The sequence below is a fragment of the Mauremys mutica genome, chromosome 17, assembly GCF_020497125.1.
Source record: "Mauremys mutica isolate MM-2020 ecotype Southern chromosome 17, ASM2049712v1, whole genome shotgun sequence".
NCBI lineage: Eukaryota > Metazoa > Chordata > Testudines > Geoemydidae > Mauremys > Mauremys mutica.
Genome location: NC_059088.1, coordinates 16575073 through 16596223, shown reverse-complemented (window position 1 = coordinate 16596223; position 21151 = coordinate 16575073). Strand labels below are relative to the sequence as shown.

The 21151-nt window shown below is 50.2% G+C and overlaps 1 protein-coding gene across 4 annotated transcripts in view; it reads left to right on the top strand.

The window, feature by feature from the left end:
• The window catches only part of LOC123351805 (IgGFc-binding protein-like), a 117800-nt gene that overhangs the window by 20976 nt on the left and 75673 nt on the right, over window positions 1-21151 (top strand). For all 4 annotated transcript variants that reach the window (XM_044991454.1, XM_044991453.1, XM_044991451.1 and 1 more), the window contains 9 exons: window positions 1455-2032; window positions 2500-3070; window positions 3712-4307; window positions 9314-9887; window positions 10141-10334; window positions 10938-11079; window positions 14539-14873; window positions 17534-18107; window positions 19464-20041. In XM_044991454.1, the coding sequence (XP_044847389.1) occupies window positions 1457-2032; window positions 2500-3070; window positions 3712-4307; window positions 9314-9887; window positions 10141-10334; window positions 10938-11079; window positions 14539-14873; window positions 17534-18107; window positions 19464-20041 (4140 nt within the window). In that variant the 5' untranslated portion in view covers window positions 1455-1456. The remainder of the gene's footprint in view (window positions 1-1454; window positions 2033-2499; window positions 3071-3711; window positions 4308-9313; window positions 9888-10140; window positions 10335-10937; window positions 11080-14538; window positions 14874-17533; window positions 18108-19463; window positions 20042-21151) is intronic.

Genomic DNA, 21151 nt, shown 5'->3' with positions numbered 1-21151 from the left:
TATTGTACACACAGTACTTGTCTGTCCATGGTAATGCTAAGGTGCCTGTGTAGTTTTGTAGTCTAGATTTGCCCTTAGTTATGTGATGTACAGACACAGCAGTAATTGAATCAGTTTTACATGTCCACACTCTGCTCCTTGTGTCAGTGGTGCACGTCCTCACCAGGAGGTCTTGCACCAATTTAACTGTGAGTGTGGGGCATTGTGGGATGGCTTCTGAAAGGCAGCAACTGTCAGTGTAATCAGTGTATTGTCTACATCTACACCTACATCTACATCAACCTAAGTGCTATGCCTTTCCCGGAGGTGGAGTTATTAAGTCAGTGTAGTGGGCGAGTTACAGAGGTGGGAGCTACATTTTAGTGTAGACCCCTACAGAATTAGGTTGACATAAGCTGTCCACATCAATCAATTGATAAGAGTTACATCAATCTAACTCTGTAGTGTAGACCAGATCTCCGTCTGAGCTCTTTGGTCAGACTCCAGGTGAGAGCCCTGACTCCTGCCAGCAGCCAACCCTTATTTCCCCACGTCACGTTTCCCAGTTCTTTGTTCTCGAGCTGGAGGATTTTTGCTCCATGGCCTTGCTTAGAGGCCAGGAAATCCATCCACCTTGGAGTCATTTATTACTAGGTGTCAATGTCCTTGTGACTGCATTTGCCATTATCTTCTGGATTCTCCACTGATATGGGGTCCCTCTTGGCCAGTCCTTTTTAGTGCCCCATCCAGCGGAGACAGCTAGGTGACATTCATACCGATGTTTCTTAGGCCATGGAAAGCTTAGAGCGGCCACAGCTGTATTGATACACCTGTGCCACTGTAAGATCACTCGTGTAGCCGCATGATGCTGATGGGAGAGAGCTCTCCATCAGCATAATAAAACCAGGTCAATGAGTGGCATTAACTTTGTTGGCAGGAGAGCATCACCCACCCCAACATAGCGTTCTGCACACAAGTGTTTATGCTAGCAAAACTTGTGTTGCTCAGGGGTGGGTGTGTGTTTTCACACCCGAGTGACAAAAGTGTTGCTGACATAAGTGCTCAAGTGGACATGACCTTAGCTTGCCCTGGGAGCAAAAAATCATTTTGGACACACTGGGTAACGAAGATGGCATATGGGAAAACTGAGGCACACATAGAGGTTATAAAAATAGTACGTACATTCCTCCCTTCATCACAGCCTGTCACTTTGAGTATCTAACCTCCACTGATAACACATGGATGGCTGAGGTAAAATGATGCCAGTTTTTAAGTGACTCTTCCTACTATGTGCCTGATCCTGTCAGGGGCTAAGCACCTTCTACAACATACTGAGCCCCCTCAGCCAATGTTGAGGTCACTGGGATTTGAGGGCTCCAAGAGCCCCACAAGATACGTCCCTTTCTGTCTATTTTAAATATTGCTTTTGCGTGGAGAGAACTGGCTGCTAAATCTGTGGGTCCTTCACTCCCCAGCCATGGAGTGCCCCCTGGAGAACAGCCAGTACCAGCTCTGTGGAACAGCCTGCCCAGCCACGTGTGTGGACCAGTCAGCCCCCAGCAGCTGCCAAGACCCCTGCGTGGAAAGCTGCCAGTGCAAGGATGGGTTTGTGCTGAGCCAGGGCAAATGCATCCCCAAGAGCAGCTGTGGATGCCTGTTTGAGGGGCGCCCCTTTGCCCCCAGTGAGAGTTTCTGGGTCGATGAGGCATGTGGGACACGGTGCATGTGCAACGCAGCCACTAGACAAGTCAAATGCGTGCCTGCTATGTGCAAACGTTCAGAGAGGTGCGGGCTAGTGAACGGCGTACGGGGCTGTTACCCCTCCAGCTACGCCACATGCTCTGTGACAAGGAATCTGCACTATGCCACCTTTGATGGACAGAGATATGACTTCCAAGGCACCTGCCGCTACCAGCTCACGGCTCTGTGCAAGAAGGCAGAGGGACTGGTGGACTTTGAGGTCTACTTCCAGGAAAGCAATACTGGTCCTGTGCAAATCAAGGTCTATGAGACCGACATCAGGGTCAGCAATCAATTCCCTGGGAAAATCATGGTGAGTTTCAGAAATTACATCTAGTGTCTAAAACATTTCTGGAAAGTCGCCTGTGAAATCAGAAGTTGGTTGCAGAAAGTGCACGGAAGGATTTTAAAAAACAGGTCAAATATTAACTGGATTCTGATGTGAATGGGAAGCCAGTGGAGAAGCTAGAGAGCTGGGGTGATCTGGTTACACTTCGTCTTTGTGAGAAGGTGTCACTAGTATCCAGCATATGTGGGAACTGGGAGATTTGGGGCTCAGAGAGGAGGGAACAGCAATAGCCAGTGTCAGAAAAAAGGAAAGTCTGGTTGGAGGATCCTGCCCAGTCTGGGGAGCTGGACTCGGGTAGGCCGTAGAGGAGGGAGCAGGTCAGCCTGGAAGAAGATTTCAGCAGCAGTAGATGGGCCAGAGCTCTATGCTGGAGCCAGAGGTTCCACCACAAGCGAGCGATGTTTCATATCCCATGTGTCTTGCTTTTACAGGTGAACAGTTTCCTGATTACTCTTCCGTTCAACCTCGATGATAAGAAAATCACTATGTATAGAAAGGGCTGGGCCACAGTGATCCAGACAGACTTTGGTCTCACCGTTACCTATGCTGGGTGGTCAGGACGCACCACAGTGACTCTGCCAGTCACCTACGCAGGAGCCGTGTGTGGTCTGTGTGGCAATTTTAACAGTGACAGTGAGGATGACATGCTCATGAGGGATGGCACCCTGGCACCAAACCCCATCAGCTTTGGCCAGAGCTGGAAGCTGGGCGACCTCCCGGGTTGCTCTGCAGTAACGATACCACCATGCGCAAGTGTAGAGGCTATTGAAAAAGAACAACGAGGTAGCAGAGGGCAGTGTGGGCTCATCTTATACAAGAGTGGCCCTTTCAGAGGATGTCACAGCAAAGTGGACCCCAATGGATACTTCATAGACTGCGTGTATGGCTATTGCGTCCTCAGTGGGCGGGAGAGTAATGTCTGCCAGGCTGTTGCTGGCTATGCTGAGGCATGTCAGGAAGCTGGAGCTATGGTGCGTCCCTGGAGGACAACGAAATTCTGCTGTGAGTCCCCCATGTTCACCGCTGCCTGCCCCTTGGGGATCATTAGTTCTTGTTGGCTTGTAGATGTGGATCTAAACACTGTAGAACATTTTTAACAGACAAAGGTCACTCTCAGCAGGCTGGGTTCAGCACTCATAGTGGCCTTGGCAGCTGCACCGTGGGCTAGGGAAACAGTTCTAGGAATGTAGTTTGCTCTCCATGGCCAGTCCAATCCTTGCCTTCCCTTCTGAGACTGGGACATAATCAGAGCTGGGACTCAGGGTGGCTACTAATCGGGATGTTGGTTCATTAGGAACTGGGCTAGGAACCCACCAACTCATCCCACACAAGCCGTCAGTTGGGAATGAATTTTAGCTGGTACTGACTTGGATTCAAAACAAAAAGCTAGTAGTGAAACAATGAAACAATAAACCGAATTAGAAGCCATCATAGGAGAGAGATTATCTGTATCCCATCTCCTGGCCTCTGTGAGGCAACCAGTTCATCAGACCTGGGACCCCATTAGAGATGATGCCTTTTATTAATTAACCAAACCAAGGAAATAGAAAATTAGGAGCTTGAATGAAATTGCATGTTCTGTGATGGTTCATTGCACACATTGCTAACACACTATGTGAGCTAACTCTTTGTTCTAATTACAGCTCCGTCCTGTCCCCAGAACAGTCACTACGAATTCTGCATCACCAGCTGCGATCTGACATGCAGCAACCTCTATGCCCCGGTGCAATGCATGACCCGGTGTAAGGAAGGCTGCGTGTGTGACGAGGGCTTTGTTCTCAGTGGTGATCGCTGCGTCCCCATTTCCCAGTGCGGATGCCTCCACGGGGGAATTTACTACCAGGCTGCAGAGACCTTCCACCCGAGCGGTTCATGTGAGGAGCAGTGTGTGTGTCAGGCTGGTGGGGAGGTTGTGTGTAAGGCATTCTCCTGCGGCGCTGGTGAGGAATGCGGGGTGGTGGACGGCATCCAGAAATGCCACCCATTTGGATCTGCGACCTGTTCTGCCTCTGGCCATCCCCACTACCTCTCTTTCGATGGGGTCTCCTTTGACTTCCAAGGCACCTGCACCTACATCCTGGCCAAGACTTGCACTGATGCCCGTGACCTTACACCATTCACTATCAGCGTAGAGAAAGAAGATTGGGGCACCAGGAACATATCTGTGGCCAAGCTGGTGTCCATTCAGGTGTATGGGATCACACTCACCCTGCTGCAAAACAAACAGGGGCTCATCATGGTAAGTCCTCCACATTCTCATGGACAGAGATTTTATTCTATTCTACACAGGTTTGATTGCAATTTGTCCAACTCTCTAATGCCCCCTCGTGGTAAAGGTTGTGCTGCAGGTGGTCTGCCTCAGCTTCCCCTCTTGGGCTCCTCAATAGCTCAGAAGACAAGTTGAATAACAGCCGCCATCCTTAGGATTATTAAATTAGCAAACATGCAAAATAAAGTTTTCAAGTTCATCCATTTTTCTCCATACCAGGTCACTCCGAGGTCTTTGCTGTCTGTATTCGTGCTCCCCAAATTTCAAATTTCCCAGCTGGAGTCTATTCACTCCCATCAGCCTCTTGATTCTCTTCTGTTCTCCTTGAGAACTCTCTCTGCAGGGCCAGTCTCCCATCTTCCTCCTACTGCTCATATAGGGGAATCAGGTGGTTCCAGCTCAGGTGTGCCTTTTTAGTAATCAGGGTTGGCTGGCCTACTGGCCTTAAAGGACAAGCCACCCTCTTACAAATTCTTATAACATGCACATCCATGTAGTATTTCAGCACCTTCTAGCAACATACTAATTAACTTAACCAACTCTCAACCTATCACCAGGAGGAGATGTGCGTGCAGGGGAGAATTTTGTATTGGATTTACTTTTAAAATGTTATAAATATGCACTCACATTGCCTTATATATATGTGTATTAGAGACAGCAGGTCAGAGAAACACACCTTGCACTTGGGGAGGAAATGGGGAGGTTTGTCAGGGTCCTTTGATCCTGAGGGAGTTCATTCCCCAGTCTCGAACTGCTCACCAGTAAAGCTCCATCTCCTGCATAGGCAAACTTTAGCCTTATTATTCCAGAAGAAGGAAGTGGTCAGCTATGATGTTCATCCTGGAGGTTTAATTGATCGTTTAGATACCTAGGGCCCAGGCCACTGAGTGTCTTGAAGGTAAGGTGTGAGAGCTTGAACTGAATTCAGTGTTCTCTTTGGAAGGCAGGAGAGGGAGCAGAGGACAGTTTTGATGTGATCTCAGTAGTTTGTGCTGGTGAGGAGACACTTCTGTACCTGATAGAGATTCTGGAGTGCTGAAGGGTTCGTGGTATATCACATTACTGTAGTCCAGAAGAGAGGTGATGAAGGCATGAAATAATTGATGCCAGATCATCATCCATCAGGATGGGATAGAGTCTCCTGCCAACTGGAGATGGTAGGAAATATTACTCATGGATGCTGCTATGTCAGAGCTTCATTTGGGCAAGCTGAGCGTCCTCTTAGCTCAGCTCAATCTTCTTTGCCTCCCTTCTTGGTTTATACACCATGTTTCTGGGAATTAATGATTTGGGGAACCCTCTACACATAATTCACATTTTTGCAAACATGGAATAAACTTCCTCTCCATTATAACTCCTTGGCTCTGTGTTGAAGAATTTCTCCCATGATGCATTACCCTGAGAAGCCTGCAGTCTAACTTGGGATAAATACAACATGTGGTAAATTGGTAGAGATAGGAGAAGAAGGCAAGGGGTGAAGGAATGAGGTGTCACCAGGGAAGTGGGTGTTTAGGAGAGACGGGGAGATAGACAAGAAGTAGGAGAGTGTTCTGTGGGCAGGAGCTCACATGAAAAGGAGGGGCAAGCCAAACATGGTTGGAGAACATAGGGATGGTAAAGAGAGAACCGGGAGGGAGATGAGGTGAAGGGGAGAGGAGAGAAGAGAACATAAGAACATAAGAGAGGCCGTACCGGGTCAGACCAAAGGTCCATCTAGCCCAGTATCTGTCTACCGACAGTGGCCAATGCCAGGTGCCCCTGAGGGAGTGAACCTAACAGGCAATGATCAAGTGATCTCTCTCCTGCCATTCATCTCCATCCTCTGACGAACAGAGGCTAGGGACACCATTCTTACCCATCCTGGCTAATAGCCATTTATGGACTTAGCCACCATGAATTTATCCAGTCCCCTTTTAAACATTGTTATAGTCCTAGCCTTCACAACCTCCTCAGGTAAGGAGTTCCACAAGTTGACTGTGCGCTGCGTGAAGAAGAACTTCCTTTTATTTGTTTTAAACCTGCTGCCTATTAATTTCATTTGGTGACCCCTAGTTCTTGTATTATGGGAATAAGTAAATAACTTTTCCTTATCCACTTCCTCAACATCACTCATGATTTTATATACCTCTATCATGTCCCCCCTTAGTCTTCTCTTTTCCAAACTGAAGAGTCCTAGCCTCTTTAATCTTTCCTCATATGGGACCCTCTCTAAACCCCTAATCATTTTAGTTGCTCTTTTCTGAACCTTTTCTAGTGCTAGATTATCTTTTTTGAGGTGAGGAGACCACATCTGTACACAGTATTCGAGATGTGGGCGTACCATGGATTTATATAAGGCCAATAATATATTCTCAGTCTTATTCTCTATCCCCTTTTTAATGATTCCTAACATCCTGTTTGCTTTTTTGACCGCCTCTGCACACTGCGTGGACATCTTCAGAGAACTATCCACGATAACTCCAAGATCTTTTTCCTGACTCGTTGTAGCTAAATTAGCCCCCATCATGTTGTATGTATAGTTGGGGTTATTTTTTCCAATGTGCATTACTTTACATTTATCCACATTAAATTTCATTTGCCATTTTGTTGCCCAATCACTTAGTTTTGTGAGATCTTTTTGAAGTTCTTCACAATCTGCTTTAGTCTTAACTATCTTGAGTAGTTTAGTATCATCTGCAAACTTTGCCACCTCGCTTTTTACCCCCTTCTCCAGATCATTTATGAATAAATTGAATAGGATTGGTCCTAGGATTGACCCTTGGGGAACACCACTAGTTACCCCTCTCCATTCTGAGAATTTACCATTAATTCCTACCCTTTGTTCCCTGTCCTTTAACCAGTTCTCAATCCATGAAAGGACCTTTCCTTTTATCCCATGACAGCTTAATTTACGTAAGAGCCTTTGGTGAGGGACCTTGTCAAAGGCTTTCTGGAAATCTAAGTACACTATGTCCACCGGATCCCCCTTGTCCACATATTTGTTGACCCCTTCAAAGAACTCTAATAGATTAGTAAGACACGATTTCCCTTTACAGAAACCATGTTGACTATTGCTCAAGAGTTTATGTTTTTCTATGTGTCTGACAATTTTATTCTTTACTATTGTTTCAACTAATTTGCCCGGTACCAACGTTAGACTTACCAGTCTGTAATTGCCGGGATCACCCCTAGAGCCCTTTTTAAATATTGGCGTTACATTAGCTAACTTCCAGTCATTGGATACCGAAGCCGATTTAAAGGACAGGTTACAAACCTTAGTTAATAGTTCCGCAACTTCACATTTGAGTTCTTTCAGAACTCTTGGTGAATGCCATCTGGTCCCGGTGACTTGTTAATGTTGAGTTTATCAATTAGTTCCAAAACCTCCTCTAGTGATACTTCAATCTGTGACAGTCCCTCAGATTTGTCACCTACAAAAGCCAGCTCAGGTTTGGGAATCTCCCTAACATTCTCAGCCGTGAAGACTGAAGCAAAGAATCCATTTAGTTTCTCCGCAATGACTTTATCATCTTTAAGCGCTCCTTTTGTATTTTCATCGTCAAGGGGCCCCACTGGTTGTTTAGCAGGCTTCCTGCTTCTGATGTACTTAAAAACATTTTGTTATTACCTTTGGAGTTTTTGGCTAGCCGTTCTTCAAACTCCTCTTTGGCTTTTCTTATTACACTCTTGAACTTAAGTTGGCAGTGTTTGTGCTCCTTTCTATTTGCCTCACTAGGATTTGACTTCCACTTTTTAAAGGAAGTCTTTTTATCTCTCACTGCGTCTTTTACATGGTTGTTAAGCCACGGTGGCTCTTTTTTAGTTCTTTTACTGTTTTTCTTAATTTGGGGTATACATTGAAGTTGGGCCTCTATTATGGTGTCTTTAAAAAGGGCCCACACAACTTGCAGGGATTTCACTTTAGTCACTGTACCATTTAACTTTTGTCTAACTAACCCCCTCATTTTTGTATAGTTCCCCCTTTTGAAATTAAAGGCCACAGTGTTGGGCAGTTGAGATGTTCTTCCCACCACAGGGATGTTGAATGCTATTGTATTATGGTCACTATTTCCAAGCAGTCCTGCTATAGTTACCTCTTGGACCAGCTCCCCTTGTGGGTTCCCGTACCAGCTGCTCCATGAAGCAGTCATTTAAAGTATCGAGAAATTTTATCTCTGCATTTCGTCCTGAAGTGAAATGTTCCCAGTCAATATGGGGATAATTGAAATCCCCCACTATTATCGGGTTCTTAATTTTGATAGCCTCTCTAATTTCCCTTAGCATTTCATCATCACTATTACTGTCCTGGTCAGGTGGTTGATAATAGATCCCTACTGTTATATTTTTACTAGAGCATGAAATTTCTATCCATAGAGACTCTATGGAACCTGTGGATTCGCTTAAGATTTTTACTTCATTTGAATCTACACTTTCTTTAACATATAGTGCCACTCCTCCCCCTGCACGGCCTGTTCTGTCCTTCCGATATATTTTGTACCCCGGAATGATTGTGTCCCATTGATTGCTCTCAGTCCACCAGGTTTCTGTGATGCCTATTATATCTATATCCTCCTTTATCACAAGGCACTCTAGTTCACCCATCTTATTATTTAGACTTCTGGCATTTGTGTACAAGCACTTTAAAAACTTGTCCCTGTTTATTAGCCTGCCTTTTTCTGATGTGCCAGATTCTTTTTTATGTGACTGTTTATCATCTGATCCGGCCCTTACATTATACTTCTCATTCCTCTGCTCCTGACTATAACCTGGAGATTCTCTATCATCAGACTCTCCCCTAAGAGAAGTCTGTGTCCGATCCACACGCTCCTCTGCAGCAGTCGGCTAGGGCGACAATGTGAAGACCTTGGAAGGTGAGGACAAGTCATCCCAAAGTGAAATCTGGAGTCATTCTGATTTATGCCATATGTCAGTGAGAGCAGAATCTTGCCTGTGTACCTGCTTGCCTGTGCTTACAGGGAATGTTCTCTCTTTTCCAGGTGAATGGGGTGTCCCACAACCTCCCAGTGATCGTGGCTGATGGGCGACTTAGAGCGTATCAACATGGCACAAACATTCTGGTGCAAACCAACTTCGGCCTCACTGTGAGCTACGACCTGGTTTACCAGGCCAGGGTCACCATCCCAGGAAGCTACGAGGGCCTGATGTGCGGCCTGTGCGGGAACTACAACGGACAGGAAGATGAGGAGTTCTTGCTCCCTGATGGCAGGACAGCCTCTGATGCAGCAGCATTTGGCTCTGCTTGGGAAGTCCAGATCCCAGGAGCATCCTGCACAGACAGATGTGCTGGAAACAGCTGTCCAGTTTGTGAGGAGAGGAAGAAGAACGTCTTCAAAGGGCACAACTCCTGTGGGCTGCTCACAGACCCCGACGGCCCCTTCACAGCCTGCCACAGGACGGTTAGCCCCAGCGTGTATCAGAGCAACTGCCTGTATGATCTGTGCCTGGCCAATGGGGATGCACAGGTTCTTTGCCAAAGCATCCACAGCTACGTAACGGCCTGCCAAGAGGCCGGGGCCTCCATCCAGCCCTGGAGGAGCGCCTCCTTCTGCCGTAAGTGTGCTGATAGTGTAGGAGCTCTGGGATGCACTGGGGAAGGGAGAGGATCAGTGTTACTGGGCATCTTGTTCCAGGCCTCTGGGTGTCTTCTGGAACTGTTCTGGGTGGGAACCAACAATCTCATGTTCCTTTCTAAAGGTGCCCTGTTCCTCTCCTCCCTGTCCTGCTCTCCTCTCCTTCATGCTTGTCCCTCTACACCGTGGTGTGAGATCTTTCCAGCCATCCATTATTTCTCTCTCTATTAAAGCTGTGAGCTGCCCAGTCAACAGCCACTACAAAGTCTGTGCCGACCTCTGTTCCACCACCTGCTCTGGACACATCATGGACTGCCCGAAGATCTGTGCTGAAGGCTGCGAGTGCGACGATGGCTTCTTCTACGACGGCCAGGGCTGTGTGACTGCAGAAAGCTGTGGGTGCTTCGAGCATGGGAGATATTACAAGGTACTGCCCCCTCCTAGAGATTCTGGGTCTGATCTAATTTTTGCTCTGTCCACATCTTAATCCCTACACTGGTCAAGAATATAAGGTTTGCTATACTGGATCAGAGCATTGGTCCATCCGGTATGGCTTCTGTCTCTGCTAGTATCTAATGCTCAAAATGCCAAAAAAAGGCATAATGTCATGTGCCTGTTGTGGGGAAACTGAGGCACAGATAGGTGCAGTGACTTGCTCAAGGCCACCTAGTGAGTGAGTAGCAGATGGAATTGGTTTCCCTGGAGGTTAAAATCTAGGAATTGTTCCTGGCCTTAATCCCAGTCCTCAGCCCATTAGACAGCCTTTCTCTCTAAAGGCAAGAGGAAATAATATTATGACACAATGGACATTTTTATAGGTACATAGATTCTAAGGCCAGAAGGCTCCATTGTGATCATCTAGTCTGCCCTCCTGTATAACCCAGGCCAGAGAGCTGCCCCAATATCATTCTGAGAGCACATCTGTTAGAAAACCACATCCACAGCTCTGGGTTTAGCACTGTCAAAATTATTTTAAATAATTGTTTCCAGTTACATTCTGTTATTTCCTATTTTCCAAACGTTCCATCAGCCCAGAGAGACCATCCTGACTAATGAGTGCCAGCAAAGCTGCACCTGCGTTCCTGCTCGAGGGGTGACTTGTAAAGCCCACAGCTGCTCCCAAGAAGAAATCTGCCAGATTAGAGATGGTGTCAGGGCCTGCATCAGCAAAGGTACAGGACAGTCATTGTTTGAAACATGCCCTGAAGGGTTATTGTACCGGGCAGTGAGTAAGCAGCTGTGGTTATGTCTCCTCACCTTTCTCACTCTCTCTCCCCCTTCATTTAGCCTCGAACTCTGACCCGAAATAGTACAAAATTTCAACTGGAAAGATGGGAAGACTTGTTGGGTCTCTCCAGCAGAATCGGGTGGGCAACTGTCAGGGAGCTGAGCACACTCTATGATTCTCTCTGTGGGCACAGCCTGGGGGCTGCTATAAACAGAACACCCTGGCTACATACAGTCCCATAGGGACCATCTGTCAGCTGGGCAGTGTCAGAGTCCATCACCTCTCAGCCACTCTCCTTGCCTGCTCCACACTGGATGTCTGCTTGGGCCTAAGATTTGAGGAGCCCAAGCCCGAGAAGATCAGGTCATTTTCTGACCCAGCTTAACACTTCCAATGAAACTGAATGAGCGCCATGGCCACCTCCCACCCATGGGGTTGGCACCAGGCGTAGCTCTAGTTTTTTTGCCACCCCAAGCACGGCAGGCAGGCTGCCTTCTGCAGCTGTGGGACCAAATCCGTGGGACCGGCGGATCTCCCGCAGCCTGACTGCCACCCTCGCAGGGACTGGCAGGGCGCCCCCCGTGGCTTGCAGCCCCAGGCACGCGCTTGGGGCATTGGTGCCTGGATCCGCTGTTGGTTGGCATGGCGGTGGCTATGTACTCTGTTCCTGCCATCCGCCATCCCTGGCTGCAGTGTGTGGGCTCTGGGGCAACTCCCTCACTCCACAGTATGTATAAGGCAGCCATGACGCAGTGCTAGTAGGAGCTGGGCATGCAGCCACCTCCGCGCTGACCCCACAGGTAGGGTGGCCAACTCTTTCATTTGTGAAAACTGAACCTCCCCTGCTCCAGCTCTTCCTCTAAGGCCCTGCTGCTTGCTCCACCTCTTTCCCTCAAGGCCCTGTCCCCTGATCCTCTTTCCCCACCCACTGTCACTCACTGCTTTCTCCACTACCCTCCCCCCCCCGACAGCTGAGCTAGGGGGGGAGGGGTGACTGGGGCAGGACGTTGGAGAGAGAGCAGGGCTCTGGGGGTAAGGGGGTGACTGGGGCAGGATGGGGAAGGAGAGCCATGCTCGGGGCAGGATCGGGAGCTGCTGGTTTGCTGATACCTTTCTCCGCCGGAGCTGTGGCTGAGTGCTTCTCCAGACTCCAGCAGCAGTTTCTGCTCTCTCCCTCCCCTGGGTGGCAGAGGCAGGTTACTGCAGGTAACTGGACTTTTAGTCAGGGCCGGCTCTAGGTCTTTTGCCGCCCCAAGCAAAAAAAATTTTTGCTGCCCCCGGTTCCAGCCCTGGGCTCCCCCCCGCAACTCCCTGCTGCCCCAGTGCTGGGCTTCCCCCTTCCCCTCCACCAGTGCTCCCCCCACACACCTCCTGCCGCCCCAGCCCTGGGCTCTCCCCCCCTGCACCTGCACCCTCCTTCCACCGCAGCCCTGGGTCACTGGTAACTCGCTCCCAGGGCGGGTCATTCAGCAGGAATTTTGGATGTGCACAAAACACAGACAGAATTCACTCCCATATGGTTACAGAGCTGCAATAAAGTGGAACAATTTTCAGCTAGTGTGATTGGAGGATATCTGGATGCATATTATAAGACTGTCCTCCATAAATGAGGAAAAGTTGAGGTACCTTTATTATTCTTTTGTTCCACTCTTTCTTTCTATGGGGAATTTACCAATGCAATATCACTGTCTTCCTTTTAAACAAACAAACAAACAAAAAGGCAATGGCTGTTGAAAATAGCAATTCCAGTCCTAATAACCACTGGAAAGCATTTCTTGCTCAGTTTTATCCTACTTTTTCTACAGCAAGTTACAGTGGATCAGTATATTTGATTTGGGAGAAATGAAGTAACAGCTGCCCAAACTGAGCTTGAGCACTCCTGAATTTTGAGGTGTTCAAACCTGGAAGGCAGGTGCTGGGTGTGTGTGTGGGGGGGCTGTGGGCTCCGCAGGGGAGCACGGCAGCATGTATGCAGCAGCGTGTCTGGTGCTGCGCGGAGCCAGACACGCTGGTCTGAGTGGCACGGTAAGGGGGGGTTGGAGAAGGGGTACGGGGTTCCGGGGGGGTAGTCAAGAGACAGGGAGGGTTGGATGGGGTGGAGGTTTGGGGGGGCAGTCGGGCAGGGAGAAGGAGGGTTTAGATGGGTCAGGGGTTTGGGGGGCACTCAGGGGACAGGCAGTGGTTGGATAGGCATGGGAATCCCAGGGGTTTGTCAGGGGACAGGTAGGGGGTGGGGTCCTAGGGGAGAAGTTGGGGGGGTCTCAGGAGGGGACAGTTGGGGACAAGGAGAAGGGAGGCTTAGATAGGGGGTGGGGTCCCAAGGGGCAGTTAGAGGCAGGGGTCCCGGGACGGGGCAATCAGGGGACAAGGAGCAGTGGCGCTTAGATAGGTGGTGGGGTCCTGGGGGGCAGTTAGGGGCAGGGGTCCCAGGTGGGGGTGATCAGGGGACAGGGAGCGGGAGGGGGGTTGGATGGGTTGGGGTTTCTGTGGAGGGCAGTTAGAGGGAGTGGATGGTGGCAGGGTGGGGCTTCCCTCCCCGTGGAGTGTCCTGTTTTTTGAATGTAAAATATGGTCTCCCTACCATTCACAGTGCAACTCTCCACTCACAGCAGGCTGCCGCATGAGGTCCCCCGTCCTTCCTTTCCAGTTGGTAGTGGCCAAGGAAATGCTGGGAAATGTAGTTCTTTCCCTGCTCCAGGGCTGGCTCTATAGGCAGGGAGCTAACCAAGGAACTACAGCTCCCAGGGCCCCCTGTTGGTTCTCAGCTCCCATGCTGGATCCTTGCCGCCCCTGCAAATGGGCTGCCCCAAGCAGGTGCTTGCTTTGCTAGTGCCTAGAGCCACCCCTGCTTTTAGTGTCCGGTCAGCAGTGATGACTTTCCAGTCAAAAACTGGACATCTGGCAACCCTACGCACAGACAGAAGGAGAACAGCTGACTTGACAGAAGCCCAAGAGGGTCCCGTTGATTTCCTACTCAACCTGACCCGGACATGACACTTGTAGTCGGCTCCCATAAGGTTTGGGTTGCATTTCAGGGCTCTGCTCCATACTCCCTGTCACATGGCCCTCTGTGTTCACCACCTACACTAGAGGCTGTGGGGAGGGTGACATAGGAGCTGGCTGTGCTGGCTCAAAGACTGCTATGGTCTCACCCTGCAGAGAGATTTCCAAGCAGAGGACTTGTGGGAGGTTTGGGAACTGTACAAAGGAAATGTGTATGGGGACAGACAGACAGATCGATCTATCATTTGGTCCATTTCACAAACAGGCTATATTAAGAAGTAGGATTCCAAGGACACTAAATTTCATCCCAATTTTCACACCACCCTCAGCCCCCTCTCTGCTATCACGTATAACTGATTCGTCTGATGTCTCTTGTCTTTCTATTGTCTTTCCCCACTAGTTATTCCATCCTGCAGTGTGGTTCGCTGCAGAGAAGGAACTATTTGCAAGATGATAAATGGGCAGCCAGAGTGTGTGCCAGTCTCTCAGGCCACATGCTGGGCTGCGGGTTACTTGCATTACCACACCTTCGATGGACGGGTGTATGATTTCCACGGCACCTGCAACTACATGGTGGCCAAGACCTGCAGGGATGCCTCCGGCCTGCCCTCCTTCCACGTCACGGCCAAGATCGAGAACAGTGGGAACAAACAGGTCTTCTACATTGGGTCGGTAACTGTCCAGGTGGATGGAGTCACCATCACAGCAGCCAGGGCTGAGGTCGGCTTTGTGGGGGTAAGTGCTGGGTGTGATCAGTACTTAGAGAGGATACCTTGAGAACATTTACCCAAGGTGTTGCGGGGGGTAGAATTGTTTATGTAGTAGAGGGTGCTCTCCTCCTGAATTGGTGCTGTCCCTGAAGCCACAGCACTGTACTGGGGGGTGCTGTACTATGTTCAGATGTAGAGGTATCCCAGTAGGGCGCACTCTCCCCTTGGAGTCAGTGCTGACCACAATTCCCATCATGGCAATACCAGGTGCTGTGTGTCATAGAATGGTGCAGGTGGCCAGCAGGGGGCGCTGACCCAATTCCAAAATGTGGCAAATGGAAGCAGGGCCTGCGGATGGGAACAGTGCACAGTGCCCCCTGGCCTGCAGGTGGGGGCAGCACATGGAGCCCCGTGACATGCACCATTTCCTGGGAGTCACACGGACCTTCCTCCATCCCTGGGAAATGCTGGGGCCGCCCGAGGTCAGCGCCGCCCGGAGCCCACACCTCGAACTCCGTCCCACACTCCAACCCCCTGCCCCAGCCCTGAGCCCCTTCCCGCACCCAAACTCCCTCCCGGTACCTGCACCCCACAACCCCTCCTGCATCCCACCCCCCTGCCCCATCCCTGAGCCCCTTCCTGCACCAAACTCTCTCCCAGTGCCTGTACCCTTAACCCCCTCCCACACCCCAATCCCCTGCCCCATCCTGGAGCCCCCTTCTACACCCAAACCCCTCATCCCAGCCCCACCCCAGAGCCCAAACCCCCAGCCAACAGCCTTCACCCCCTCCTGCACCCCAAGCCCCTGCCCCAGCCCGATGAAAATGAGTGAATGAGCAAGGATGGGAGAGAGTGTGCGACAGAGGGAGGGGGGATGGAGTGAGGGGGGGCAGAGCCTCTGAGAAGGGGCAGGGCCTTGGGGCAGGGAGCAGAGAAAGGGTGTTCGGTTTTCTGCAATTAGAAATTTGACAACCCGAGACATGGCCCCCTCCCCTGCAGGAGCCACTTCCTAATGGCTCTAACTGACACAGTCCCGTCCTCTGCAGGAGCCGCTCCTAATGGTTCTAGGTGACAGCTCCCTCCCTGTAGCCACTTCCTAATGGCGCTAACTGATGCGGCCCCATCGCCCTCAAAATTCCAACCTTTGAACTGTTTACAGTGTCGTGGTCGCCATGTTGGTCCCAGAGTGTTAGAGAGACAAGGTGGGAGAGATAATGTCTCTTATTGGACCAACTTCTGTTGGTGAAAGGGACAAGTCTTCCAGCTACCCAGAGCCCTTCTTCAGCTCTGGGAAGGGTACTCAGGGCTGGTCTATGCTAGAGAATTAGATTGACCCAGATGTGTCGCTGAGGGGCACATAGGTGCCAACTTGTTGGTTCCCGGGGGGGTGCCCCAACCACTCTACACCCCTTTCTCCAGCCCCCGCCTCTTCCTGCCCCCCTCTTCAACACTTTCCCCAAGCCCCTGCCCCCTCTGCACCCCCTCCTGCCCCCGCTCCTCCTGCACACTGTGGAACAGCTGACCTTGGTGGGCAGGAGGCACTGGGAAGGACGGGGAGGAGCTGATCTGCGGGAAAAATCCACACTCTGAGCAATATAGTTAAGCCATCATAAGGGCTCGTCTACATTGACAGAGCTGCACCAGTGCAGCTGCAGAGCTGTAGCTCCTAGTGAAGATGCTACCTAGGCTGACAGGACAGGTTCTTTTGTTGGTGTAGGTACTCTACCCAGTCTACACTACAGTGCTAGGTCAATGCAAAGCAGTTGACCTTGAGCTAACTATGTAAGTGTCTACAGTAAAATTTCACTCCTGCCGACATAACTGTCCCTGCTACATCGACTTAATAACTCCATCTCCATGAGAGGTGTAGAGTCAGTGTCAATGTAGTTAGGTCGACGCCATATCAATGTAGGTACTGCGTTGATTACATGGACTGCTACTGGCTTTGAGAAGCCATCCCACAATGCCCCACATTGACAGTACAATCAGTGCAAGAGCTCTTGGTGAGGATGCACATTGCACAGACTCAAGGAGCAAAGAGTAGACATGCACAACCGATGTAATCACTGAGGTGGCTTTATGCTGACGAAAATCAGGTCAACTTAATTTTGTAGTGTAGTCATGCCCTGATGGGTGGTACCTATATCAACAGGTGATGCCCTCCTGTCAACTTAGCCCTACCTGAACTGGGGATAGGTCAGTATAACTGCGTTGCTCAGTGGTGTGGATTTTCCACAGCTGCAGCTTTCCAAATGTAGAGGAGCCCTCAGAGTGTCATAGCTAAATACAAGGTGGAAGATATTGTTTAGCATAAGTGGTTAAACCCACTGACATCACAGGACAAAAAGGGTGGGTTATTGGGTTACAGATTGCTGTAATAATCTATAACGCCAGTGTCTTTATTAAAGCCATGATTTTTACTGTGCAGGAAAGTTAAGAATTTAGGATCCCAGTCTCGACTTTTGAAAGTGTGATTCCATTATCAAACAACTTTCAAAACATTGAAATCCTCCACAAAGAATTACATTTCTCCACCCAGCTCTATTTAATATGATGTTTTAAAGTATTTCTGGTTCAGATTTGGGTCCAGGTTGCACCCCTTGATAATCTGAGTAGGGGCCACTTTGCAAATGACAGACTAGTGCCATCAATTGTGACCTTTTCCCTTTCTTTCTCACCATGAAGGTGAATAACACCAGGGCCCACTTACCCATCTCTCTGAACAATGGGGCCCTTCGGCTCTATCAGAGCGGCACCTCCCTCATCCTCCGCACCGACTTCAACCTCAGAGTGTCTTATGACTGGAACAACCACCTAAGTGTCACTGTCCCCAGGGTCTTCTCCAACAGCCTGTGCGGCCTGTGCGGCAACTATAATGGGGACCCCTCCGATGACTTCCGGACCCCGGATGGGGACCTGGCTCCCAGTGTCGCTGCCTTGGGGAAAAGCTGGGCAGTGGAAGATGAGGATCAGTTTTGCTGGCACGATTGCATTGGAGGTTGCAGACCCTGTGACCCCAGCATAGCCAGAAAGTACAAGGAGGAGGCCTTGTGCGGCCTGATAACCAAAGTCTCAGATGGGCCCTTCAGCCAGTGCCACAGCAAGGTGGATCCTACAGTCTACTTCGACAATTGCGTATACGATCTGTGCCACAACGATGGCTACAGGAAGGCCCTGTGTGAGGCCCTGAAGGCCTATGCGGACGCCTGCCAGCTGGAGGGGGTCAGGATTGGGGAATGGAGGCAGCTGGCCAGATGCTGTGAGTACAGATTTGTATGCCAAGGTCTATGGTCTGCTGGTTAGACCGGGGAGCCTGGGCCTCAGCACTCTTGAGTTCTAGCCCTGGTTTTGGGAGGGGGCGTGATCGAGTGGTTTGGGATTGAGCAGTGATTGGGAAACATAGGCGTGCGCACGGGGTGTGCCAGGTGTGCCCAGGCACACCCTAAAGCCCGCGGGCTGGATCTGGATCCGGTCCCTCAGGGCTTTGGATCTGGCCCACGGGATTTGCCCCCTCAGAAGTGGCCAGCATGGCACCACGTCCCTGGGGGGGTGGGAGGGGAGGCAGAGGGCTCCGTGCGTTGCTCCAAGAACCACCCCCTGCAGCTCCCATTGGCCGGGAACGGGGATCCGCGGCCAATGGGAGCTTCGGGGCGGTACCTGGAGGCGTGGCAAAGGCAGCGCACGGAGCACTGTGCCTGCCACCCCCCCCGGGGCTGCACAGGGACGTGGTGAGTGGTGCAGCGTGAGGCCAGAGCAGGCAGGTAGCGATTGCGCCACTGCAGGTAAGCGGCACCGGGACAGAGCCCAACCCCTCCTGCACCCCACCCCACAACTCCCTGCCCTGAGCCCCCTGCCTGCACCTCGCACACCAACCCCCTGCCCTGAGCCCCCTTTTGCACCCTGCTCCCAACTCCCTGCCTTGAGCCCCCTGCTGCACCCTACACCCCTCTTGCACCCCAAATCCCTGTCCTGAGCCCCTGCCTGCTCCCTACCGCACCCCAACTCCCTGCCTTAATCCCCCTGCCTGCACCCTGCACCCCAACCCCCTACCCTGAGCCCCCTCCTGCACTCCGCACCCCTCCTGCACCTCAAGCCCCTTCATACACCCGACACCCCTCCTCTGCCCCAATCCCTTTCCCTGAGCCCCTTCCTACACACCACACCCCCTCCCACACCCTGCACTCCAACCTTTATGATGTTTGCCTTTAAAAAAATAAAGAAACAAAATTCCCTGGGTGCACACCCTAATGAAATGTGCTGCGCACGCCTATGTTGGCAAATCAGGATGCCTGGGTTCTATTGTACCCACAGTATTTGTCTGTCTGTGGGATTGCTAAGGTGCCTGTCACTTTGAGAATCTAACGTCCACTGATAACACATGGATGGTTGGGGTAAAATGACGCATGTTTTTAAGTTACTCTTCCTACCACGAACCTGATCTGGTAAGGTGCTAATCACCTCCTGCAGTGTGCTGAGCACCCTCACCTCCTGTTCAGGTCACTGGGATTCGAGGGCTCTCAGGGCCCCACAAGATAGATCCTCCTCTGCCTATTTTAAATACTGCTTTTGCATGGAGAGAACTTACTGCTAAATCTGTGGGTCCTTCACTCCCCAGCCATGGAGTGCCCCCTGGAGAACAGCCAGTACCAGCTCTGTGGAACAGCCTGCCCAGCCACGTGTGTGGACCAGTCAGCCCCCAGCAGCTGCCAAGACCCCTGCGTGGAAAGCTGCCAGTGCAAGGATGGTTTTGTGCTGAGCCAGGGCAAATGCATCCCCAAGAGCAGCTGTGGATGCCAGTTTGAGGGGCGCCCCTATGCCCCCAGTGAGAGTTTCTGGGTCGATGAGGCATGTGGGACACGGTGCATATGCAATGCAGCCACTAGACAAGTTGAATGCGTGGCTGCTACGTGCAAACATTCGGATTGGTGCAGGCTAGTGAAGGGCGTACGGGGCTGTTACCCCTCCAGCTATGCCACCTGCTCTGTGACAAGGAATCTGCACTATGCCACCTTTGATGGACAGAGATACGACTTCCAAGGCACTTGCCGCTACCAGCTCACGGCTCTCTGCGAGAAGGCAGAGGGACTGGTGGACTTTGAAGTCAACTTCCAGGAAAACAATACTGCTCCTGTACAGATCAAGGTTTATCAGACCAACCTCAGGATCAGCAATCAATTCCCTGGGAAAGTCCTGGTGAGTTTCTCAAATTGTCTCTAATCTCTCTAAAGCTTTTGGGGAAAGCCACCTGTGTGATCCAGAAAAGTTGGAGACAATGCATGGAAGGATTTTGAAATGTAGGGTGAATTTTAACCACATTCTTCTATAAACAGGGAGCCAATGGAGAAATTTAAGGATTGGGGTGATGTCGTTATACTTCGGATGTGTGAGAAGGTGTCTGAATCATAGAATTGTAGGACTGGAAAGTACCACGGGAGGTCATCTAGTCAAGTTCCCTGCACTCATAGCAAGATTAAGTATTATCTAGACCATCCCTGACAGGTGTTTGTCTAACCTGCTCTTAAAAATCTCCAGTGATGGATATTCCACAACCTGCCTACGCAATTTATTTCAGTGATTAACCACACTGACAGTTAGGAAGTTTTTCTTAACGTCCAACTTAAACCTCCCTTGCTGCAATTTATGCCCACTGCTTCTTTTCCTGTCCTCAGAGGTTAAGGAGAAAATGTTTTCACCCTCCTCCTTGAAACAACCTTTTATATACTTGAAAACTGCCATCATGTCCCCACTCAGTCTTCTCTTCTCCAGACTAAACAAACTCATTTTTTTCAAATCTTTCCTCATAGGTCATGTTTTCTAGACCTTTAATCATGTTTGTTGCTCTTCTCTGAACTTTCTCCAATTTGTCTACATCTTTCCTGAAATGTGGCGCTGAGAACGGACACAATACTCCAACTGAGTCCTAATCTGTGCAGAGTAGACCAGAAGAATCACTTTTTGTGCATTGCTTACAACACTCCTGCTAATATATCCTAGAATGATGTTTGCTTTTTTTTTGCAACAGTGTTACACTGTTCAGTAATATTTAGCTTGCGATCCCGTTTGACCCCCAAATCCCTTTCGCAGTACTCCTTCCTAGGCAGTCATTTCCCATTCTCTATGTGTGCAACTGATTGTTCTTTCCTAAGTGGAGCACTTTGCATTTGTTACACTTACTCCTGGGGAAATTCTCGCATAATTGTGTATTTAAAACATTTTGCCTAAGAAGTGCTGCAGTTCTGCCTTTTTCCCACCAAAGGCGGCTGTGGCGCCAGAACAGCCAGCTGCTTTATGCCCGCTGTTCTA